This window comes from Python bivittatus, unplaced genomic scaffold (genome assembly GCF_059951505.1).
Source record: "Python bivittatus isolate LINGU-HERP-01145 unplaced genomic scaffold, Pbiv_v1 ctg000790_np1212, whole genome shotgun sequence".
Taxonomy (NCBI): Eukaryota; Metazoa; Chordata; class Lepidosauria; order Squamata; family Pythonidae; genus Python; species Python bivittatus.
The window spans coordinates 551,957-578,680 of record NW_028277110.1 but is presented as its reverse complement, the minus strand read 5'-3'; the positions used below and the strand labels follow the sequence as shown (position 1 = coordinate 578,680).

The 26,724-nt window shown below is 38.5% G+C and overlaps 1 protein-coding gene across 1 annotated transcript in view; it reads left to right on the top strand.

Moving 5' to 3' along the window:
* Positions 1-26,724, top strand: part of TENM1 (teneurin transmembrane protein 1) — a 160,220-nt gene that overhangs the window by 91,501 nt on the left and 41,995 nt on the right. The window contains exons 17-20 of the mRNA XM_088129189.1: positions 2,998-3,247; positions 4,695-4,715; positions 11,121-11,353; positions 19,779-19,933. Coding sequence (XP_087985315.1) covers positions 2,998-3,247; positions 4,695-4,715; positions 11,121-11,353; positions 19,779-19,933 — 659 coding nt within the window. The remainder of the gene's footprint in view (positions 1-2,997; positions 3,248-4,694; positions 4,716-11,120; positions 11,354-19,778; positions 19,934-26,724) is intronic.

Sequence of the window (26,724 nt, the reverse complement as noted above, 5' to 3'; positions counted from 1 at the left end):
CTCTAAAGTGCCTTACACCTTGCAGCATGGTTATGTGCAGTGAGGAGCCTTCCACCTGCAGAAAAACATTTCCATGTAAGCGAGAACCCTCAACCAACGTTGGGCCATAAACGTGGAGAACATCTCTTCACTTATATCACTAGTGCAACATGGAAGCAGGAAAGTGCTCACTTTTGTTCTCATGTTGGATGGAATAGTCCTGGATAGAGCTAATAACTTTGTTTGGTATATCATCAGCAAAGCTTGTCTTTCAGGCAATTAGAAAGTCCCGCCGCCACCACCATCAAAATAAAAACGTCGTGTTTTCTTTTTTTAAGTTGTTTTTTTTTTTATGGTATGTCAGGGGAAAAACCACGTTAAACACGGGAGGCAGACACACCATAAAACAAGTCACTTCAAAGTTCTAAAAGCTTTATTAAATGTTAGTTTAACAACAAGTAAAGTTCAACCAATAGCATACAAGGTACCTACTTAGATTCACATAGCAATTCGATGACCATTTTAATCGAGCCGTCAGGTAAACAGCTTGACCAAAATGGTACCGACCCCCTCAGATGTAATCCTTTTTATCTTTTAAAACCACAAACCACAGACGTGACTCCTAGGTTTAGCAACTGATTCGTAATCAGTTGGTGCTAATTTTACCATACCTTCCTGTTCTATTCCCATCAGCAAGTTGCTTAGTCTTGCATTTGACTTTTCCTGTCATTGCCCTACAGGTCACAAGAAGCTAACTTGGCTTTATTAAATGCAATCAAAACTAACATTAAAACATATAGAAGGCTACTAAATTTTTCCTCTAACAATCCCCATTTCTTGTCCTATGGACAACACAATACTGAATCAATCTATGTAAAGCTATGTAGCAACACTCCAGTGTAAGACCAGGAGAGGATTCTACATATTTAGAATCTAACATATATATATATATATATATATAAATATATATAAGATCAAAAGGGGAAAAACTACTTAAGTTGTTGTAGCATGTGCTACAATTGTTAATATGGCATTGGGCACTGTCAAACAGCAATCAATTTGGGGAAACATAAAGCAGGTCATCTTCAGGAGGGTCCTCAGTGGGTTCTACAACAGCAGGCAATCTCCTCATAGAAGCAAATCATTAAAAAGACAAGATACAACAGAAGGATATTGCAAAATATCATGAAAAGGAACATCATAGGCAGTTTCAGCTTTTCCTGGTGGTAAAACAGCAAGATGTAAAACATGATACAAATTAAGACAAGTGTCAACAATCATTTTGAGCACAGTAATACAACTATTAATCATACTGCAGGCATCAACTCTGAACAGTCAATTAAAATATTGAAAGTCAATCAGCAAAAATGGGCTATCCTTGCAGGGTTGTTGTAACAGAAGCTGCAGGACGACAATGGCTCTAGGACAAAGGTTATAAGTGGGTGGCTGTTGGCTGCAGGCAAGGCAAGGGGGGCAGAGGTTACCAGCACTTACTTCCCCATCAGATAAGGCTTCTGCAGCTGTTTCCCCATCTTAAGAGTTCGTGACAGACAATGAAGCAAGTGACCTATCAGCTCAGGACTTTCAAATATCCCTCTGTATACCCCTCCACTACTACAAACTGGGGGGAGGAATGGAGGTAATGCTAGGAAGAGGTGCTTCTCAGTTGTGGCTCCTGTTTTTGGAATGCTCTTCCATGGAAGCTTAGATCTGGCCTGATCTTCTGTTAGCCCTTCAAGTAGAAGAGGTCAGGGGACAGACACCACATGAGATACTAGAACTCTACTTGATATTGGTTATAATAACACAAACTTGAAAGCCTGACAGCATTTCTCTCCCCCCATCCCCCATACCAACAAGAGTCAAGATGGGGCAATCTTAACTTTGTTTGTCCTGCTTTCCTGTTTTTTCAGGCTAAGCTCATGTTTTACTAACAGTTCCTGCACATTTTCTTCATTTCCATATCCTTCTACACCCCCTTGGCTTTCTGGAAGCTAATTAAAATGGAGCTGTTCTGGAGGACTTTTTAAAGTAGTTAGAATAATGCTATACATGGCTTAAGTAAGCTGGTGTTGTTTTATTATTGTAATTGTATTTATTATATTTATTGTTATACCATGGATGTTTTATTTTCTATAAAATAAACCAAAATTCACAGGATTGAAGCAGGGCTCAAATCCAATGGATAAATAAGCAAATAAACAAGATGATACTATTTAATTGCGTTATAAAACCACAAAGAGTTTTGTGGCCTCTTAAAAACTAATTTATGACAGCACAAACTCCTCTGAGAGCTGTGAGCTGTGGCTGATGAGATGCACAACCATGAGGTCTATTCATGTTCAAAAGAATGCTCACAGAACTGTCTGAGATCTTGCTGTTCGGCGTGGAGATCTGAGAATGTGGGGCTATTTCAACCCCCAAGTTAGAGCAGAGAAGAACAACTTATGTGAGCTCCAGTTTGAGCACTGACATGGTCAAGCAAAAGGCCATCTTTCATATCACTTAAAGCATAGTTAAGCTTTTAAAAAAGAAAAGAACAATAAAGTCAATGTTCCCAACAAGACATCAGAGTTAATTCTCTAAGAACGTAGCCACTAATACCTGCATTTTGATAGGATTAAATCATTACTATTCAGATGATTCCTTATACATTACAAGAGGGATCCAGAATTTTGTTGGTCTTTAAATTAAGACTACTTACAAAGTTCCCTCACCTAGTTGGGGGTCGGAAAAAGCTTTCAGAAATCTAAGGCACAGGCTTTGGTTACAGAACCAGTTTGTTGTGTCTGCAGAGATTTTATAGGCATCACCAGTTCACTAATATCTTCCTCTATCTTGAAAGAGTTTAACAGACTTCCAAGATGGAGGTTCTGATCCCAGAATCCTGGGTTGCCACATGGAACTGGCCTCTACTGTATTTGCTGGGGAAAGAATCAGACAAACGTATTGTACCATTATGTTTATGGGTGTATGTGAGTCTCTTTGCTTGGTTTTTTTTTTTAAAAAAAAAAACAGGTATTGTCCATAAAGGAAATGGAGAGAACATATTCATCTCACAGCAGCCACCAGTCATCTCAACTGTCATGGGCAATGGGCACCAGAGGAGTGTCTCCTGCGCCAATTGTAATGGTCCTTCTCACAGCAGTAAACTCTTTGCCCCTGTTGCCCTCGCTTCAGGCACCGATGGCAGTATATACATTGGAGATTTCAATTTTGTTCGAAGGCTTCTTCCTTCAGGAAATTCTATCAGCATCCTGGAATTAAGGTAAAAATATTACGTGAGTGATGTAATCTTCACCCCGATCTTACGGACTCTCCTGGTATCGGCTGAATATTGATTCTATTGCCTTCAAGAGCACTGTTAACAAAAACAAGATGTTTGAGTGGATTTTCCTACTGAAAATGAGCACTAGTAGCTAGTCTGTAAACACTATTCAAGTGCAGAAGAGAAAACTTCTTTCCCCCTTCATCCAAAGGGTAGGAGAAAGCAAGCAAGAAGCTAGCAGTTTATGAATTGCCTATATAGAAGCTTCACTTTTGAAAGCAAAAATATTTGTTGGGATTCTTGGGTGATCACCAAACCTTTTTCATAATAAAACTTATTCATCAGAACATGGAAAGGCTTGTTCCTTGAATGTTCAGTTTCTAGTTTCAATTACTGTTGAGGAGTTCTAACGTGCAGGACAGATTGTTATCCTCCTCTGTTTCAGAGCTTGTGAGCAGTTCCTCCCTATGCTGGGCACTGATATAATTCAGTATATATAGTATAAATGATCCAGTATTTGCTCTTAAAACCTTTAGATTTTTTGAGCATTCAGTTCTATCTATCTATCTATCCATCTATCATATTTATATAGCTGCCCATCTCACAAAACGTGACTCTGGGTGACTTACAATAATAATAAAAAAATAAGTCTGTAAAATAGCAATCTAAAAAAACAATAAACAGTTAAACCATTAATATATAATTAAAAGGCAAGGAGAGAGCCTCAGATATTATAGGCAATGGAGCCACCTCATCAGCTCACCAGTCCCTTGAGACCCCCAGGCCTGTTGACACAACCAAGTTTTAGGGGACTTAAGGAAAGTTGATAGGGATGGGACCAACTTCACCTGGAGGGGGGGATGATGTTCCACAGGGCAGGTGCCACAGCAGAAAAGACCCACCTCCTGGATCCCACCAGGTGTAGCTTCTTAGCAGATGGGACTTGTAACATACCTCTTCTGCCAGACCTGATGGGATGGACAGATATAATTGGGAAGAGGGTTACATAAGGTATTTGTTGTATCATCTTCCCTCTTCTCCAAAGCAAAGAGAGAGAGAAAGCAAGAAATCCTTACCTTAAGAAAATAACATCTCATCTACTTGGTATCTTTGGCAACCTATATATTTAGCTGACTCCAGCTATGCATTATTATACTGTCTCTATCTTGCACATGTATTTAGCAAGATAAATATGAATCACAGAGCACAGAAGTAAACCAGCCCTTGCATTTAAATGCTTACCCTACTGTGTGATTAGGAACTTTTTGAAAAATATATTTTATAACGAAGATATGTTTATAACGTAGATTCAATAGGCTGCATAATGGCTAATATGTTACTTGCCTAAATAAATATTTATAGCAGTTCCTGTTGATACATTTATGTCACTGCATTTACTTTCACTATTTCTTTTTTATTTTGCATCTGTGTGAATCTCCCATTCAAGAAACAGAGACACAAGACACAGGTATGAGAATTGTGATCTAATGACTGGGAATTGAAGATGTTTCAATAAATGTCCAAGTTATGCGTTGCTATATAGTTCATATTGGGGGGAAAATCAATCAAAATACAGCATAACAATAATCTTTACAGAATAACCATATAGAAATTTCCCTTGGCCCTTATAAAAAGCACCAAGGCTACTTTCTACATGGTTATTCTGTAGAGATGGTGATAATTTTGACTGATTTTTTTAAAAATAAGACATTAACAAAATATACACAAACAGGACAGAAAGTAATTGAGAGTTACAGCATTTCAATTTGGAGAAAAAGATAAATTCATCAACTGAAGCAAAGAGTTGACAGCTTAACTCGTTTTAAAAAATCATACAGTCCTGGCTTTCAGTCGTAATATGTTCGGCTTGTTAATGACGTGAAAGTTTGGTCCCCACCTTCTCCAGTCTAAAAGGTATAACATGGACCTTTCCATGTTAGGGAACATCTCCACCTATTGAATTTGGTCACTGCAAATGGATGAGAGCATTGGTCACTTAGTTGTAAGACTTTGCTTAAAGAAAGTCCACAGATCTTCAAAGTAGAATGATGAGAACTTGACAGTTAAAATAAATAAGGTGGAAAGCAAAATTAAAAACTTCTCCCCGGTTTTAGCTTCAGGGGCTGATATAGCTGAATAAATTCTTAGATAAATATGTGAAAATCAAGTCTGTACAGGCCTCTGAACAGAAGATTATAACTGGGCCTTCCCTTTATCAGTAGAAGCAGCAGAAAACACTTTCTCTGCCTGGCTGTTTTCCAGCATAATAATGCTTTCTTCAGAATTTTACTCAGAAGCCTTAGCATCTGTTGCCTCATGGCAGTGATAAAAAAAAATATAGAATGAATACTTGTTGGTAAATTCAGTTTTTTCCCCCCCCCCAAAGGAGCTTTGTCTGATGTAGTTGCAGTAAAAAATGGATGTGAGAATAAGTGGAGGAATTCATTGTTGGGGAAAAAAAGATGCTGTATTACATTCTATAAGAAAGTGGACTCCAGTTTGTAACCCCAGAGCATCTTATAATATCAATATGCTTACCATTCAACCAACAAGCAAAAAAGACTTTGTATTCACAGGGTTTAATTTCTGACATGCCTTCTTTTTCCTGAATAATCTAAAAAAAAAGTTATTTATGTATTGTGCTTTTGAGTCAGTCCTGACTCAGGGCAACTGCCTGGAGAAGTCCTTCCAGTTTTCTTGGCAAGATTTTTTGGAAGTGGTTTGCCCTTGCCTTCTTCGTCCTAGGGCTGAGCAAGAGGGACTGGCCCAGGTCACCCAGCTGGCTTTGTGCCTAAGGCAGGACTGGAACTCATGGTCTACCAATTTCTAGCCTGGTACCTTAATTGCTACACCAAAGGGGCATGAAAAAAATGCCTATTCTGTGGATTTCAGGCACATTGTGTCCGTCATGGAAATGGCCTAAAGCTTAGAGTTGGAAATAATCAATCAATCAATCACATTTTATTTACAGTCCTAGACCAAACGTCTGTGTAAAACAGCAAACAACAAACTTGTGATAAACTAAAACATCAAAAGAGAAAAACATATCTAATTGCCTTCTGACATGGAACAATCTATCAGAACTTAATTATATTATAGTTTCTTCACAAGAATCATGGCTGGACAGTATTTTCCTATCTTTTTTGAGCTGTCTTTAAGGATTCATCAGCTAATTAAAAAAATGTGTATCCTTCCATGGTACAGTTGGAGTGATTTACAAGGAGGGATCTTATTCATTCAAAGTACCATGTATGGAATGATGAACTGCTCAGCAGAGAATGTGATATTGATTCAACAACAACTTCTAGTTCTGAAAGGGAAGATTTCTGTCTCTCTTCCAGAACTCTTGATGGAAGGCATTAAACCTGGCAAGAGCAAAAGCTTTTTTGTGAGCGACAAAGAATGTTGTATAAATACTCAGGAGTACCTGAAGGCCTGTACAAAGGTTGATGTCATTACAGTAGGTTTTGATTGATCTGGATGTGAGCGTGTTCCTCTGGTCCTGGTTGAGATACGTTTTCCCTGAAGGATCACATATACCATTGAAGAGATATTACTTGACCAAAGATGGCCAACTTACAGCTCAAGACTGCACATGATTTTCTCCTTAACTTCAACTCTGTTATGTAAGAGATGAGATCAGATCTCCGAGAAGCGCAGTCAGTCCCACTGCGTCAGACCAAGAGAGAAGAGGGTGTCCAAAAAGAAGAAGTGTCAGAAAGAGAATCTCTTCCCTACTTTGGATTTGGTTTTCACTCACTGCTTGCTTCAGCCAGGGCCTCCCATTAGCCCCCAACTTCCTACCCTGAAAGAAATGAGGTTCTCAACATGTATCTGGTTTAGACCATTTTTCACCTGCAATCACTCCATTCATTTGAATGTCATCCATTCAAAAAACTTAAACTTCCTAGCCTACCTTGACACTAGTTACTTTAAGACACATCTTCTCCTATTTGACCTCAGCTCTCTATTAAGATGTCTACATAAAATCGGACTCTGAAGGCTTGCTTAGTTCAAGACAGATACAGTCAAAAGGCACTGAATTTATAATTTATCTATATGTAATGTGATATCTCTAGACTTCGAACTCCAGAATTGCAATGGTTTGCTATAAATGTACCGGTGTAGGCTTCCATGGCTGGCATGAATCAAGCAGAGATGAGCTGTTGAGCTAAATAGTCAAGATCTATTTTCTGGGGTCATTAAGGGCACCCGAAAACCACACCATGGCCAATCAGCCCCAAAGCCAATCAGTCTGTTTTAAACACCAGGCTGCTTGATGAACAACTTTTCTGTGCCAGGTAGACATATGAAGTGGCCTGCAGCTGGGTCAAATATATATTCCATTGTCTCATTTTCAGTAGCCCTGCTGCCCCTAGTTATGACTTTTTCCTCTTTCTCCATTCTTCATTCCCCTCTGCTCAGTCCAATCATTCAGTCAGTGCTTGCCCCAGAGTACAGCCGCTTGTAACCAGTTACTGCAAGATGCTGTGATGTCGGTGAAAGATAATAGGCACCTTCCAATATCAGCCTCTAATTAGCAACTGATTACCTCTTAAGCTTCATCTAATCCCTCTTCATTAAGGAAGTTCAAGTTGGCTACCTGACCCTCTATTAGCGCTCCCTTGACAACCATATAAACTTACGTGCTGAAAAAAATAGCTGTAATAGAACTGAAGACCTAAAGCAAAAACAAGAAAAAAGAAGTTTCTCACAAAACTGATTCCTGACAGACTTTCCTTTTTTTTTTTTTAATCTCTAGCATGAATCAGTCTAGTGCAGAGAGGCATTCTAACTTGATATGTAGTTCATTGATTAATACTGATATCCTGTGCAGATGAAATGTGAACGTGCTTTTCAAGGACCGCATGAAGTGGGTTCTCACACTTTTTAACTGTGAAGTCTGTTCAAGACCGTGTCACTGCATTTGCACATGCTAAACGTGTAGGGTTAACTTTGGTTTGTTTGGAGCTTTTTGTTCCATTGAAAGGTGCTTTGACATTTTCTTCTGAAGTTTATCCCACATCTTACCAACTCCCTAGCTTTCTGTGATACAAGAGAGAGAGAGAGGGAGAGAGCAAGAGAAAGTTTGTTTATTTGCTTACTTATTGTATCCAGACTTAAAAGTTGCTTCAGTTGTGAACTGACTCTAAGCAACTTACATTCCCAGTTACAGTAAAAAGATCAGGACAATACAAGCACACACACAGAAATCCCAGTGATATTTCTGTCACACCAAGAAGCAACAAGCCAAAATCCATTCACCCAAACCCTCCCAGTCACATCATGCTCCAAGGCTTGCTGGAATAGGTAAGTTTAATGGCTTTTCTAAACAGTAGAAGTGTGGTGTAGTAGTGAAGGTATTGGACTCCAGGTGGACACAGTGAGTGACTTTGGGCCACACTCTCATTCTAATCTATGTCACAGGGTTGCTGTGTGGAAAAAGGGGAGGAGATCACCTTTGTATATTACCTTGAACTCTTCAAGGACAGACAGTATACAAATGAACATTTTATTACAGTCCAAGTCCAGATCATAAATGTTAAAATAACCAAATGCAATGAAATCTCATTAAGAAAATCATTATCACCCCTTTGAGGTAGTCCAGACAAGAAACCAATAATATGAGTACTAACACTACTTTTACTGTAAGGTTAGAGTAACAGAATCTTGCAAACTAGAAAGTACACCTCTCCCCCTTGCCTTTATTATCCAGGGAACTAGGGAAGGTCCCTTCTGAGATGCTTTCCACACACCCATTCCTTCTGTGGGCTGAGATGCCTCTTATATGACCATTGCCCTGACTTTAGCTCTTCCTTCTCCTGTTTCTCGAGGATATTCCCACAGACTATTACAGTCACCTACTTCTGTTGCCATGTCTGAACCTAGTGAAGCTTTATGGTTTGGGCACAGTACTTAGGAATTGTATAGGCAATTTCAGGATGTTTATCTAATTACCCTTGGTCTGAATGACCAGGTTGTTTTTCTGTTAAGGGTTGGATTACCTTGAGCCCTTGGAGGAAATGCAGGATATAAATCTTAACAATTCAGTAAAAATCATGTGCGGTATCTCTTCGAGATAAGCCAGGTTAGGAAACAGACTCCACCAGAAATACTGCCACTCTACTTTATTGGTACAGGGTAGAATAATAGAATCTTGAAAGCCTGATAAAATTTTCTCTTCCCTTCCTCTTATACCAAAAAGAGTCGACATGGGGTCACTTTAAATTTCTTTCTAAAGTCACCTTCCTTTCCTGGGTTTAATCCATGTTTTGTTAACTGCTGATGGTGCATTCCTTCTCCAAGGGTGTTTCTGTAGTTTTCTACAAGTGGGTGGATTTTTAGAGGAAAATGGAAAAGAGGGTAAGGTAGTCAGTGGTGTCAACCTAATATAATGGTACGCGGGAATAACCTTGGGAGACAGGAGGGAGAGCTGCAGACAGGCATGTTTTGTTCCCCACCACCACTGTGCAGCTCCCCAAAAGTCAAACAACTTGGGAGAATAATTTCCAAGCAACTGACATTTGATCTGCAGGAACACAAGATTCTCTTGCCTTTGGAACAAAGGCCATTGTTGCCAAAGAACCTGCGCGTCCATGAACTCCAAGTAGCAGTCAGAAGACACGATGAAAACTCCTTAATCTCACAGCACATGGACAGACTCAACCATAGTTTCAACTGGGAAACTGTCAGCATCTTAGACCAAGCTAAATCCAACAATGCGAGGGAATTCCTGGAAGCTTGGTGTTCAGACAAGGCAGCCATCAACAGGCACATAGAGATAAACAACACCTACACACTATTCAAAAGAGACAATAAAAAGGAAACAAAAGACCAGAACATCTCCTCACCAGCAATCATCACCCAGATAAGCAGAGATTAACACCAAGATTATCACCAGACGTACAATCAAGCAGTAAGCAATACCCTAATCAAGGAACTACCAGAGGAAAAGCAACAACACACACACACACACCCATACCAACACTGGCAGGGCAAGCCAATGTATATAAACAGAGAGCAAACCCCACCCCCTTCTAGCACTGAAGATGTTACCTAGCCGGGTAACGAAACGTTTGCAAGAAAACAGCCAAGCTCAGGGAGCAACAAGGACTCCAACAGTTCAACCCTGAGCTACAGTTATTCTCTTCTATTGAACCTGCTTTGGCTACCGTAAGCAAAACCCTGGCTTTGAGAGCTAAAGAGAGTTCTCCTTAGGTCTGTCCTTGAGATCATCAGAAAGTACAGCAGTTGGGAGAAACCACCAACCTGGCACTTGCCCTTACTCGTTCTTTGCTAATCATCATTCTAGGAGTCATCTGATTGCTCCTTCCTCATCAATCTCTCTTCATATGAAGGTCCTGAGAAAAAGCATTTCTATGAAGAGAAGAATGCTCTGGAGTCTGGATCACTTTTTTCTTAGGCAAAGCTCTTCTATTAAGCGGCAAAGGTTCCTTCCCTGAGTGAAAGAGGTTACCAGGCATCTTCTGATCCAAGCCCACATTTCTGATTTTACAAAACAATAACAAATAAGTTGCTTGGGCTTAAGGATAATGAAGCAGTAGTTCGCGTCTAGTTATTTCAATGATTCTTGTATTTCCACTTCCTAATATTATATTAGGGGTGATGATTTGCAGAAAAAAAACATTGTTACAGAGGTTTGTCCATGTGCATTAGGAAGGTCTTGCATGCAGCAAATAATTCCTTTTATGCATCTTACGCATTTTATTTCGAATTATACCATTTGTATAAAAATTACCCCTTTTTTAAAGAAATCAGAGTAATGTAGCAATTTGAGACCACAGGAGAACAGATGAAGGTTGCTTTGTCATCAGTTATTTTTATCCTGCCTTTCTCCTTCTCTGCCTTTTAGCACTAGTCCAGCACACAAGTATTACCTTGCCATGGATCCAGCATCAGAATCCCTTTATTTATCAGATACAAACACCAGAAGGGTCTACAAGGTGAAATCTCTCAGTGAAACCAAAGATCTGGCCAAAAACTATGAGGTTGTGGCAGGTACCGGTGACCAGTGCCTTCCATTCGATCAAAGTCACTGCGGAGATGGAGGGCGAGCGTCCGAAGCAGCTCTTCATAGCCCACGAGGTAGGAAAATAACTCCGTTGAGTGCAATGTTAAAAAAAATATACAATGCAATAATAGATAGTGATGGTCATCTGTTACCCTTCATTCATGTCACTGCAAAGAAATGTTTTAGGAGTTTTATGGCCTCAGCTACTTGAGACACATGGTTTTATCCTGCATTGGTTCTACCATCCAGTTGTACCATTGAGTGCATATGCTTCTTTGGGTCAAGGACCCATTTCTTCATGGATTATCTGATGGGGGCCACGTAATGGACAGGGATGGCATAAGCAGTAGGTGGGACCAGACCCAAAGGTGGGTGGAGACACTTCCTCCAACCCACATGACTGCCTTCTTTTTCTTCCTCCCAAGAGCATGGAAGTTCATTGGGAGAGTAAATGCTGGCAAGGGAGACAACTGAAGAAAAGCACATTGTGACATTGCAATGGGAACGCCAACCCTTTTGGTCTTGCATCATGACATCACATGCAAGTACATAAGGGGTAGTGTTTGTGATGTCATGATGCACATTTCATCATTTTAGTGAAATCATGTCTTGCTGATAATGCCTGTGCCTGAGAGACACAGACACATTTCAGAGCTGGGGTAGATTCTTCTCATTTGTCCAACCCAGAAAAATTCTGCAGAATTTTTTTTTTCTTATCAGTTCTCTTTCAGTTTGATAAAAGAAAACTGTCTGTCTGTCTTTCTTTCTTTCTTTCTTGGGGTTTTGATCCACTTCTCATTTTTGGAATGCAAGGTTTTTTCACTTATTTAGTTGGTTATGCACTGTTTTATTTTGTGGTCTTTCCTTTTAGGTCTATGGCCGTAATACATTGCATTCCGTTCCATTCTGCAATGTTTTGCACTTATTTATTTATGAACCGGCTGAGGGGCACTTATGAAAGTTTGTCTCTCATTACAAAAACATGTTCCCTGGGTTTCCCACATATCAATTAAATCCCAAGAGAAAACCACATGAAGGAATTTCAGAAACACGCCCAAGATAAATTAGGAAGGAATTAGCAAGCTCTTTGAAGATAAACTAGAAAACAGAAGCTTCTTTTGCAGGAGAAGAAAATTTCTGTGAAATGTAAGGCAGATTTTAATACAGCATTACTGGACTAGTGAATGGGTTCACATTAAGCAATGGGTTATTTAGTGTTCTTTTTATTGTATTTTGTCTACCTTGGAGCTTCAGAGAGAATGCAAAAAGAAAGAAAATAAATTCTCACTCTCTTCCTATTCGTAAAGCTAAATCCAGTGCCTGCAGATGGTATGAAATATATTTTCTAAGAGATTCAGTAATATACTTGTGGAAGTTAAGGCTTATGCAACTGTTAGCGAAGGAAGCCAACCACCATTGTTTGTGGACCTGACTCTCTGGCAAACGTGCCTATTTTCATCAAATAGGTGTTGAAAGGTATAATTTTCACAATCTGTGTCATTCACCTACATGCAAAAGGTTGTTTATGTCAGAAATGGAGCGTTGAACATTTTGTTCTAATCCATCCTGTGCTCCTGAAAGCAATTTTAAAAAATCAAAACTGATAAACTTTTTAAACTCTAAATTAGTCTCCTGTTATTTTTAAATGTGTATTATAGAAGTGTATAAATATAACTAATTGCATAAAATTGCCTTAGCAGTTTCTTCACAGCAGCTTTAATGAAAAACACCAAAGATAAATTTAAAAGTTTGGAATTGGATGGCATGCAATTTTCTTTTTTGCAGCCATAAAATTAACCAATTGGATTCACTCTTCCTTTTGAAAAGGTTATAAGAAACTGCAAAATATTTCCAAACATAACTTTTCTGTTTATCAGATCTGTGCAGGAGTTATAAGGTGCTTTTATGGCAACGTTTTTGGAATACATACATTTCTCATTTAACTTACCAAGACTTCAAAAAAATATGGGAGAAATTTTGATAGCAGATATATAACAAATTATCTGGCCAAGACTTCAGATTTCTTTCCAGACATGAATATAGAGCAGGAAAAGAGGGATATAAATTTGCCAGCTAGAGTATGCAAACCAATACTGAAAGCTTGGTTTTGTTTATTGGTTTTCATTTGCATATATCAGTTTGCAAGAGTTGGGGAGGTAAGTGATATTGGGGTGGAATTTAGGTTTTCTTGCTCCATCTAAACAAGACTGAACAATCTGAGATGTTAAGCCTACCAGGAACTCTTGAACGTGACCACAAACACTTCCAAAAGTTGGCTGATTTTTCATTTTAGTTACATTTAATTTCATTTCTAATTTCAGTGATGGAAGGGGAAATTAATAGATCCATAAGGAGTAAGGATATTAACAAAATTTATTTTTCATCCTTTTTTTTCTTTTTCTTTTTTTTTTTTTTTTTTTGCCCTGAGACCACTTTCCATTGAGTGCCTCCCAAAGGCCAAGTGCAGTCCTTAGTCTTCAAAAATATGATGTTTCTATGGCAGGGTTGCAAAAGTTTGGCTGAGGAGCCCCGTGTGACTCAGTAGCATCTCTTTTGTGGCCTCTCGAATCCCCCAGAGTAGGTGAAGCCCAAATTGAGAAGTTTTGTTTTGTTTTTCTTTTATATTTTGCGGGGATTTGGAGGACCCAAAAGGGAAACATGAGCCTCTTGTTTACTGCAAATTATTAAGATATCTAGAATAGCTCTGAAACACTCTGCCAAAAAGGGTCCTCCTCCCACTGTCTTTGGGAATGTGAACTTCAAACCCATATGTGACTCTTCATCTAAAGGAAGTTGCTTGGCCCACATAAGTGGGCTAAAACCCGAGTGAATAATGTTTGGTCCTTCAGATAGGACAGCCATCTCAGTCAACATGGGCAAAGGTGAGGGATGATAGGAGCTACAGCTCAGCGATCTCTGGAAGATTATCTCTGATGTATGCGACCAGTTTTGGAAGCTGAGATGTTGCGTAGAAAGGAATCAGAAATTGTGCCATGGGCTTCAAAGGGAGTGAATTGCATCATCCACTAAAATTGTCTTAGCCGCACTGTGGATTTGTAAGAGTCCGCAAGAAGTCCATGAATCTGCACCCAAAAATGTGCACAGAAATGTACGTCTGAAAAAGATTTGGGGATGTTGCACACAGAAAAACATTTATTACTGAGAGAGGTATGTTTTGGTTTTGCGTTGAAAAGAAGAAGATATTGTGGAAACTCTTCATAGTTAGAGAAAATTACTCTAAAATCCTGTACAAAACAAAAATCTGACTTTCCTACCTTTTTTTTTTTTTTTAACAATAAAACTGTTAATGGAATAAAGTAATGCATAAAATCTGGTTGATTCCTGTTAATTTCTTCCAATAAGCATTCTGCATTACTTTTGCCTATCTATGGTTTATCCTGAGAAGGAGGGACATAAATACATTCCAAGCCATTATTTTAATGTTTTTTTAGCCATGCCACCAAGGAATTATGGGATTGACTGCCACTACTTATCTGGTGGACACATTTTGGAGAAAGCTGTTATAAGCAATTAAAATGTGCATACATATATTTGTTTACATTTATGTAAATATGTAAATTGCTTTAAAATGAATAAACACTGTGGGAGGTGAGGAGAACTGACCTTGTGACCCTTTCTCTCATCTGACTACCGTTCTGCTGACATTCATCGTGAACTTTATATTAGCTCCAGAACAGATTACATACTATTAACGCCATGCCAAATTTAGCCCTCCTGTTAGGGAAGAGACAATATTGATTAGGATGTCAGTAGAGGAAACTTTATTGGTATAAATTGTCTATTAGCACGCGAGGATAAAAGGGAAGAACGCAGCCCGGCATGACGCTTTAGGCTGCAATTCATAAAACAATTGCACTTCTGTTGACTGAAATAGCCCAATGATCGCTTCGGGCAACTTGGCTACAATAAATAGTTTATGGATTGCCCCCGCATCCCTAAGCCAGAAAATGTTGTTCGACGTCTCTTGGTGCTCTGCTGTTTCCGTTTTAGAAAGGAACAGTTAGGTAACAGTTCTGGCTAACATAAAGCGTTAGAGAACCTCGGTTTGCAAATAGTCTGCTAATCTGAGGTCAAGCCTTGCTTCCTTTCGGGAGAACTACTGTACGTTGTGACCTACCACAAGAGGCCCTAGATAAAGGGTGTTCTATGAACATTTATAACACAGAGATGCAGAACACCTACATGCTCCTCTCCCCTTTTCCATTTTTTTCTTCCAACAGCTATTCTGCCTGTTGAGTATGCTCAGTCATTTAGCTGTACTTGGGATTTTCCTTTCTAGTTTTTCCGACTTTGCAATACATGGAATTTGCCTAAACCAGCTTCTGCTTCCGTTTTATATATGGATTATGTTGCATGAGGATTGACATTTAAAGGCTGCATTCGTACAACATGCACCCTGGTTTCTGAATTAACCTATCTGGGAGCTTTTATAATGCATGATCACTCTTATTATATTTTATAATATAAAATAATCCAATATAATGCATAATAATAAAATTAAAATATAATATAATGCATTATAATTAACCTATCTGGGAGCTTTTATCATGTGTTATCATTCTAATTATATTTTATAATACAAAATAATATAATGCATGATAATAAAAAATAAAAAAATAATATGATGCATTATAATTTAGCTATTTGGGAGCTTTTGTAATACATTATAATTATAATTATATTTTTATAATATAAAATATAATGCATAATGGTAAAATAAATTAATATACTGCATTATAATGCATTGAAACATGCATTGTGTGGATACACACAGCATGCTAAGCCACCCCCCAAATCCCTGTCTGTGTCCAACACTAACCAAGAATAGCATGTGGCATAAACTAGGTCCTTTAACTGGCCTGATTAAGAGTGTTGGGTGAACATTGCCAATGAATGAGTTTACTCTTAATATATTGGGCCTCAGCCTTTTTAACACTTCTTACTTCCATCACAGCTTGTTGATTTGTGCCTAATTAAAATTCTGGAGTTGTTAAAGATGTGGCTTTTCCAGGTTAGACAGCATTAAGATATGGGATGGTGACATAGCACCCATGGATGTCGAGACATCTATCTGCACCCAAATTCACTTTGACCTCATCCCCCCAACTGAATGAACAGAAAAAGTGTTTTGTTTTTAATAACTGAAATCTCACCAAAACATCGTGCAGAAATGCCAACACATTGTAAGGTTTTCACTGTTCTACCAAGAGGTTTCATGCAAATTGGAGGCTGGGTTACTGAAATCTTAGGAAATGTGGCAACCTGGGGAGGTTTGAGTGAGGCAAGGGGCATCCGGGCAATCGTATAATATTGTGTGATAATGCCAGGAGCCAGATAGAAAAGATTACCATTCCAGTTCTGTTTGGTGAAACACCGCATGAGAACTCAAATGAACAAAGATGGATTGAGACAGACAAGCTCCTCTCCCTGTAAGACCATGACTTGAGAACTCTTATGTTCCCCTTTGACTTTCTTCTATAAACTGAATGCCATCTAGTGCTGTTCCTGCTTTTAAAAACTTCTGGCACATTATTCAATACATTTTCTAACCATTCATGGTCTCTTTTAATGATGCACAGAGAAACGGATACCAGAAGCTTAAAGATTTCCATTCCATGGAATGCATATCAACGCAATCCTGTCTCCATAATGTTGGTCCCTATTTGCCAATAAAACATCAATCTGGCACTTATTGTTACTCGTACATGTCTTCCCTTATATGTTCTTAGCAATAGAATTGTCTTTCTCTCCCTTTTTGCCTGAGATTGCAGACACTGAAGTCCAAGTATGAAGTTGGGTGGTGGCCAAATTGTTCAAGTCTTTTTCTTCGTTTGTTCCTAATGTGTATTTCTAGGTTCTCATACCCTGAATTATTTCTGTCTATGAGTTTCAAGTTTTGGATCATTCTCAGTCCCTTGTGGAGTCACACATTCAGTGAATTATATCTTATTTTACTGCGCTTTCTGGAATCTCAGTTTAAACCAGCATTTTAAAAGGCAGGATACATTTTCCCCCCCTTCAACATATATAATAGCCACCTATATCCTGGGGGATCTATTTCTGCAAACACTGTGCATTGCTCTTCCTTTTACTTGGGTTTGGACTGCAGATTTTATAGCAGAGAAGTGTGACTTTAGTGCAACTTTCATGTTCATATTTTTTCCCCACTGTTGTAAAGTAAGCATATCTAAGCCTGTGTGTCTCGTGTTATCCTTATGGGCACACAACGAGTCCCAGGTGGCTTAAGGAAACATAAAGAATTAGAGACTTAAAGTCAGAAAAAAATCTGCAGAGGACCCCTTTTGTAGATTAATTTCTATCAGCCCCACTAGGTAGACCAGACTGTGAAATCAACTCCACAGGAAGGCTAACGCTACTTTTATTGAGACTGGCTATAATAACAGATTCAGACATGTGACGTGAAGACCTAGCTCTGTAGAGAAGGCTCTAATGCTGGGAAGGGTGGAAAGAAAGAAGAGGATGACCAGCAATTATAGTGACAATGGGTACACTATTGGAAGGCCTGAAATATGGGGTTAAGGACAGATCATCATGGAGAAAATCTATCTGTGTGGTCACTAGGAGTTGACAGTGACCTGATGGTACATAATCAATAATAACAACCTTGCAAATCTGATTGTGCTATACCTCCTCCCCCTTCTTAGAGTTCAGTGAATTAGGGAGGCATCTGAGCTGCTTCCAAACATTACCTGGATGTTCTGGACTTTAAAAATGCTTTAGCTCCTATTGCCTGGGCAGTAGAGCCCGCGTATCTCCATCAAGGTCATCTTCTTTACTCTCCAGCTGGGACTTGAATGTCTGGGTTCATCAAGCTAAGTTCTTTTGGCTTTTGTTGGTGCCTTCACATGTTCTCTAAACTCCAGCATTAAGCTTGGCAAATAATGGTTTATGACTTGGCATGTTATGCCAAGTCAATTATAGTTTATTCAATAAATGATAGTTAAACGAACCATGCCTTAGTGCAATATGCGAACCAGTTGCAATCTATACTGCTCTAAAAGAATCAGTACAACTCCAGTATAGCAGAATTTCAGATAGCCAGTAGATAAGTATATAATTATTATGTTTCTAAGCTACTTTGATACTCTCATGCTTAAAAAATATATATATCTGTCATTTTCTTTTTAATATGATTTTATACCAGTTTCTAGGTCTATCTCTAAACCGTCTCAAGAGACAAAACAGAAATATTTAAGATAGTTGGGTGGGAAAATTACAAAATTTTGAGTCTCATAAGAGCTAAAATGCAATGCATATTTAGAAGTCAGTTTGGGAAAGCATATTATTCAGTACTCACTTTGTATAAAAGTGTATCAAAACTACATTTGCTAAATCAGTATGGAAATCACAATGCAGTTATCCTTCATTGTTTGATCTCCAGATTTTGAGATACAGTTTTTCACATCAAACTTCTGTACAATAATACAGATATTGGGGAAATTACAGTATATGCACTCAAAATTGTTGTATTATTGGAAAAGTGTATCAAAAAGAAATATTTGAAAAATATTATGTGCTTAGGTAGTTTTATAGCATTTCTAGGCCCCACTCCCAACAGACCGTGGGTAGCAAACAATAAAACAATAGCAACACAATTAAAAAGAACAGTTGCAATAGGATTCCTATAAAAAGCAGTTTAGAAAGCCATCATCATGTCTCTATTCAGCTAGGATCAAGGGCATGGTGGAATAAGACTGCTTTCACTTGCTTACAATAAACCAAGAGGGCCGGGGTAGTAAATGTACCTTCAGAGAGAGAGAGTTCCATAAAATGGGAGCAACTACTGAGAAGAGTGGCTATCTTGTCCTCATCCCATGAAGCTCAGAAGACGGGGAGTCTCTTAGAAACCCTTCTCGTAATGGTTGAACCAACCAGGGACATTCCATTTGGCCAGTTTATAGAAAACTGGATATTTAAACCTTTTTTTTTTTTTTAAACAAGAACGAGGATATTTTAGAAGAATTTTAAACACAACCCTATTCCGCGTTGTTGTTGTGTACTGTTCTGCTTTGCTTTTCTGCCAAAGAGATCAGAGCGATGAAGAAATGGGGTGGGGTGGATTGAGAATCAGGCTACTTTTTAAAAAACGAGAAACTGAGAGAAACTCAGGTTGACAGACCCATCCATCTCTGTGCAGAAGTCCTCTTGACTTATTTCCTCTACCAGCTGATGTCCAAGTGCAGTTTAATAGACTGATCTCCAGTTTGTGAAACATTTTGTTTTGACCTATTCTCCCCCCAGTGTTACTTCATACATTCTTTATGATGGTAAAAGATATTGATGGAAATCAAGAATGTTTACAGAGCATGACTGTCTTTTACGACAGGTTCATACATTTACAAGCATAGCAGATCAGTAAATCACAACAAGAAGGAGGGGGTGCAGAACCAAACCTGCATTTATAGACTTAGTCTCTCCTCGTCCTGCTGCTTAATTTTCTTTCCTTTTTCCTAACAGGTATCACCGTCGATAAGCATGGCTTCATTTACTTTGTAGACGGCACCACGATTCGTAAGATTGATGGAAGTGGTCAGATCACGACATTAATAGGCTCAAATGGCCTCACATCAACCCAGCCTCTGCGCTGTGATGCCAGCATGGACATTACTCAGGTCGACACTAATCGTTCCCATACATCGTTACTGTTCAGCCTGGAAACCAGTTCCATTTTGCATGACAAAATTAGGCATTAACAAATACCTCTTAGGTGGCTGTGTCACATCTGCTTATAAAGCTTATTTTGAGATCAGTTCTGTTGTGTCCTGAGCAAATATGACCCTACTTTCATAGGCATTTAGCAATATATTTTATGTATTGTGTAGTAACTTCCAGCTGAAATGTCCCATGTTTCAAAATAGGGCAGTAAAGTTTGATTGTCAGATCTCTTAAAGACCTGATTAGGGTAAATTTGAAAGGTTGCCAGATCATTTCTCATCCTAATTAACATTAATGAGATTGTGGGAGAATTAAACTTTAGTAGAATCCTGCAAGTATTTCCTGAGCTCAGGAGCCACTCTGTAGCCAGTAAACGCACCTGAGAGACAGGAATGCATAATAGCAGACTTAAGGAAAGTATGGCTTTTTTTAGGAATCCCATCTGTGAGTTTTATATTATAATTCTGAATAGCAAGTACGACTTGAGCCTGCTATAAAATATAGCTTGATGATAAAAGGAGTTCTTCCAGGACATTCCTCTGTCTGTTGATATTCCTTTTGGTGAGTATTTTAAAAGCCAGAGAAGTACATCTAATTTCTCATTTTTTAAAGAATAATTTTTATTATCGTTTAAAAATACAGAGATAAAAAACTAATACAAACTAAGAATAAAAATATAAAAAGAAAAAAAGAAAGAAGAAAAAGTACAAAAGAAAAAGAAGAAAAAAAGGGGGAGGAAAAAGAAATATATATAAAGAAAAAAGAATACACAAAGAAATAATTTCCCTCTTCATCAAGATAAGTACAAACAATTTCAGTAACTTATCACCTTAACATTTCAACCAAAGATCTCTTCATCCTATATCTCATCTTTTATCTATTAGTAAATAATAAAACCTCATCATTCAGTCTGAATCAGCAGAAGTCCATTAAGAGTTACCAGAAATAACAATATATATAACATTAAACAAGTAAATCTATTTCATTTCATTTCCTTTACACAGTAACTTATCATTTCCTCTAAAAATACAGCAGCAACAACAAAAATCTCTTCTTCCCATATTTTATCTTATATTTATAAGCAAACCTATAAAAGCTTGTTGTTCAAGCTTAATTTAAAAAATTCCATTAAGAGCTACCAGAAAATCTTAATCTTGAAACCGTTCAAATAATATCCCACAAATTAATTTCTTATTATTTATCTTATCTCCTCTCAGAAATTCCTTCACAAATTTAATACTTTATTTCAATGTTAACATCATAACCCATCACTTTCTGTAATCATACAACAAAAAATCTCTTCTCCCCATATCTTATCTAATTGAAAATCTTTAAGGTCTTGTCATTCAGTCCTCGTCAAGAAAAATCCATTAAAAACTACTAGAAGAAAACATCATATATTTTAACCTTGATCAATCAAACCAACTTTATAATCCTTCTTTTTACTTTTAAAAATCTTGATGTTTATTCCTTTTAAGTAATGTCCCAAAAGCTGATTTCTTTTCATTCTCCTTATCTTTTCTCAGAAACTCTTTCAGAAGTGTAACACATCTCTTTTGTAAGTCCAAAATAAGAAAGTTATCCAAGTCCCTCTTTTTCATTGAAATCCACACATCCAAGTCACGCCTCTGATATATTATTTGTATGTCCCTTTTAGCTATTAAAACATCAGTTGGTTTCATTTGTAAGTCCTACATAGCATCTTTGTCAATATCATTCTTGTATTCTATCATTTTTAAATCCATATCCAAAACAGCCTGATTCTCTGTTGTATCCTCTTCTACCCCCTCTTTAAAACCCATTTTTATAGTATCAGACAATCTTAAGAGGAAGCTCTGAGTACAATGTTGCCAAATATCCTTGAAATTTTCCAGAGTTAAAATACTTTTCTCCATACTGCATTAGTGGGTCTTCTCCTTTAATTGTAATCTTTAGTTCTTTCTGGTTGCCTCTAGTAACCAGCCTTCACAGTCTCCTTTTATAATGTTTTTCTCTAATCCACACAATTTTCCCATGGAAAGATTTCTTACACTTAACTTCAAGATCTTCATACATTTTTAATAGGATTTTAAACAAACCACAGGAAGTATTCTTATAGTTAATTTCAAAATCTTATTTCCAGTCAGTCTACTCCCTTAGTCCATTCATAACTTTCCAAAATCAACATTCTAATCACCCTTTTGCTGCTTATTTCCAAATTTAAAAAAAAAAATTCTTTAAGTTCTTATACTTACATGAAACTTCTTTTGTTGAGGATTGAAGGAAAATCACCCAGTGAAATAAAACTTGTGTTTCCAAAGGTTCTTAGTATTCAAAAAGCAGTTTATAAGCCATTTTTAGAAGTGATTAAGAAAGGGAGTCGGTGAACTCAGTGTCTCTTTTAAAGGCTCCGAGCTGTGGCTTGGGCAAACTGACTCTCCCAGCTCCCAGAGTTCTAAAACTCACCAGAGACTGCTGTTTTTATGGTCTCGTTGTGGGGAGCCTCCTTAAGGAGCCCTGTGGGTGATCTCAAGTCCTCCCCTTTTTCCGGGGAGGAATTTTGAGGCACTGATCCATTTGTCGGCTCCTCATTCTGCTACAGTTGTCAGCTCTGCTGAAAGCAAAGTCATCATCATTGCTTCCCTGGAAGTCCAGAAGTATATCTAATTTCTCATTGATGGTGGTTACATTCAGATATATTAAAGACACAGGATCAGCTGCTAAAAGGCACTGATTTGCCAGCAAGACTGTCTGAGAAGGATCTTTGAGCAAATCCTTATTTTCTGAATTATCCATTGGTTGATTTATAAGAGGAATATCCTCCAAAGAGGGATTAGCAGACATATCATAGTTGTTTGTTCTAATTCTGGCTCTACTTGCAAGGCTGCTAAAGGCTCATATTGTTGGGATACCATAATGAAATTTCTGTACTTACTGGCCTAGAGTCAGATCCAGGGACTAATTCACCAATCCTTAATTGTTTCAATGTTTTCATGGGGCTTGTAGATCCAGAGTTCATTGGAATCCTTTCAACTCCCCCATTGGAAGGAATATATGAGAGGAATTTAAAAGACTTTAAAAAAGGAGGAAAACCAGACCAGACAATAATGACAAGTAAAAATATAATCTAATAGGCTGAAAAGCTGAATCAAAACTGAAAGAGGAGAGACAAAACACTGATTAAAAAGCTCTCCTCCTTGTCTTCCAAGGTCATTCCCACGTACCATTACCTCACTTCACAGCATTGCTGAATGGCCATTACTTATGCTGTTTTGAGCTTGTGAATGAAAGGTGGGATAGAAATCAAACAAATTATCAGGCGATGGAAAAGCTGGCCTGCAGTTTCCTGGCTATGCAGCAGCTGTCCTCTTTCTTCTGAAGAATTTACCCAGCTTGAAAAATCATCCATAGTGAGCTCTCCAGGGTCCTGCTTCTGCCAGGGCCCAGAACAGTCTTTGACCATGTTCTGTGGCCCTATTCCCACAGCACACTTAACTGGATCAGTGGTGGGTTGATGAGTTGTGGGAATCCTCCCCAAAGGGTTAGTTGCCTTTGTCAACTAATGCTAGAGGGATTAGATTTAGATCTGAACAACCACAATTTTGCATAGGTTTAAACTAATTCTCCCTGGTCAGCTGATGTCAGCCTTACCAGACAGACCAAACAGGAAACATGATCAGATAAACTAATTCTACTTTATTGTAAAGCTACATTAACAGAGTCTTGCAAGTCTGAAAGTACAGTTCTCCTGCCTTCATCTTCACACCCCAAGAAACTAGGGAGGGTCCCTTCTGAGCCTCTTGCTCTGCCCACTATCCAGCTGTGGGCTATGCTGTCTCTTATCAGACCGTTCAGCCATGTCATTGAGAATGTTGATTGTAGCACTGCCTAGCTCTTACTTCTCCAGAGACTGAGAAGTCCTAGAAATGACCCTCAAAATGGGGCTTTCTGAACATTCTGTATCTATGCTGTTTTGGTTTTCACCCCCTTTGTCTACAAGGGTGATGAAACCTGAGTGTCCCCAAAAAATCTTACTTGCAATGATACAGATTTCCAATTGTGCCACTGATTCTTCTTCTTCCTCCTCCTCCTCCTCCTCCTCCTCCTCCTCACTCTGGCTTGAGGGAGAAGAAAACAAGTAGGGCAGAAAGTGGCAATTTTTCAGTTTCCACTGCTAGAGCAGTGAGGGAAAGATGTAATGACTGGATTGTTTCCACCATGGGAACAGACCCTTTGGGTAATCAATTCAAAGTTGGCTTCTGCATGTTCCTTGCTCAAACCAGGACAAAACAATACAAACAACTGAGAAAACAGTAGTAAAGTATCATACAACATATTAAAACCCCGGTCTTAGAGAACATAATTATCCAGGTGGCAAAGTTATGCCTTTCAAGCCCTTTGAAAAAGGGGAGAAAGTGAAAGTTGCATTCCAGTAGAAAGTCAGGAAAAAACAGAGCAAAGTATTTCTACCCTGAGGACTTTTTAATGACCTGCTTCTACACTCCAGGAATCTTTCCCAGTCTGGTACCCTCCACCGATCTTGAACCTCAACTCTGCAATAATTCTTCCTATCTAACTCCTTCTTTAAAGCCAGAAAAAGTCAGCTTGACCCTATGAAGTACAACCTATGATTCACATTACTTTTTTGACTGTCATTATACTGTTTCCTTCTCAACTGGACTCAAAGCTACTCTTCATATTATGTGGCCTTCATAACTCTGAGCTCTAACTCACATCATTTCTGATCACTGGTTATGCTGTTTGGGGCTGGAATCCCAAAACTGCCAAGAGGCCCTCAACTGTTGCACAGCTCTTTTAAAACATATTGGGCATTTTCAGATATCTGCAGTCCTAGGATTCAAGTGATCTGACAAAACAGTTTAAAACTTTGTTCATGCACCGCAATGGGAATCTGGCCTTGGAACTTTTCCTTTCATAAAAAGGCCTTTTTGTGTTCAGAATGCTACATGTCAGAGTTTCTAACATGGAGGTATGTAGCATGAATATATTAAAATCTGTGCTACGGGATTTATTTTTTCTGGAAAAAATGCTTCTGCATTTCTACCACGTTCTTAAGTTTCCTTCAGCATTTTCTTCAGTGATATTTGTTTGAGCTTACTTGGTTGTTGCATGGTGGCAGCTGGTGCTGGTGTATTTTGTTTTGATTTTAAGTTTGCCCTTCTCTCCATCACTCTACAGCCTCCTTGGCTGCCCCCACATCATCATTGTGATCATAGTAATCGTAATTATCATCAGCTCCATGGAAAATATTCCCTCATCATGGCATCTGATGTATGTGAAAAATTGGAAGCCAGGAAAATTGCAGAGTGTTGAAAGGAGAATTGTACAAAGGCAGGACACTCCCTCAGCTTGGTTGTTTGCTTGCAGACATTTCATTACCCAACTAGGTAACATCATCAGTGCAGCTAAGTATGGGGTTTGCTCCCTGTTTATATACAGTAGCTTGCCCTGTCAGTATTGCTGGGGGTGTGGTTTTCTCCTTGGTAGTTCCTTGATTAGGGCATTGTCTTCTGCTTGATTGTTTGCCTGGTGTTAATCCCTGCTTATCTGGGTGTTGGTTACTGGAGGGGATGCGTTCTGGTCTTTTTGTGTCCTTTTTAGCTTTTTTATTGTCTCTTTTGAATGGTGTGTAAATGTGGTTTATTTCTGTGTCTATTGATGGCCGATTTGTCTGAATGCCAGGCTTCCAGGAATGCCCTAGAGTTTTTGGATTCAGCTTGGTTTAGGATGCTCACAGTTTCCCAGTTGAAACTACGGTTGAGTTTGTCCATGTGTTGTGAGATTAAGGGGTTGTCGTTGTGTCTTCTGACTGCTAGTTGGTGTTCATGGATTTGCCCTGCTAACCTTCTGCCTGTCTGTCCTACATAGTGATTGTTACAGTCCTTACACTGTATGTTGTAGATGACTCCTGTTTTTTCTTCTTGGGCTACTGAGTCTTTTGGTTTACTTAAGATGTTTCGGAGGGCTTTAGTTGGTTTGTGTGCTACGGTGATGCTGTGTGGTTGTAATAGACTGTTGGTTGTTGGTCTGAGATGTTTTTGATATATGGTGGTGTTATCCTTTTCATACCTTGTGTTGGTTGTGCTTTAGTGGGTTGAATGGTCAGGCACTTTTGATAAACTTGCATGGGTATCCATTTTGTGGGAAGATGTTGTATAGGGGGTCTGTTTCCTTTTTCTGGTGTTCAAAAGAGACAATAAAAAATCTAAGAAGGACACAAAAAGACCAGAACACATCCTCTCCAGCAACCAACACCCAGATAAGCAGGGATTAACAATCAAGCAGAAAACAATACCCTAATCAAGGTGAAAACCACACCCCCACCAATACTGGCAGGGCAAGCTACTGTATATAAACAGGGAGTAAAACCCACACTCTCTCACACTGATGATGTTATCTAGTCAGGAAATAAAATGCCTGCAAGCAAAAAACCAAGCTCAGAGAGCACCAAGGACTCCACAGTTCAACCTTGAGCTACGGATATTCTTTTTTATTCTGAAAAGACACTCACTTATACTTGATAATTCTGTAACTAGGATAAGCACAAGAAGCATTTTTCTCCATCACATTGAATTGCAGTTGACAAAAGAATTACTGAATACATTTCCAGTTCTTGCTGAAGTGAGCAAAAACAAAAAAAAAAAAGGCAGGATGACTTTTGCCCCAACAGATGTTTACACCATCCCAAAGCTTCCAGATTCTTATGACCAACAACATTTGCTCTGAAATGTATGCAATCAAATTCAAA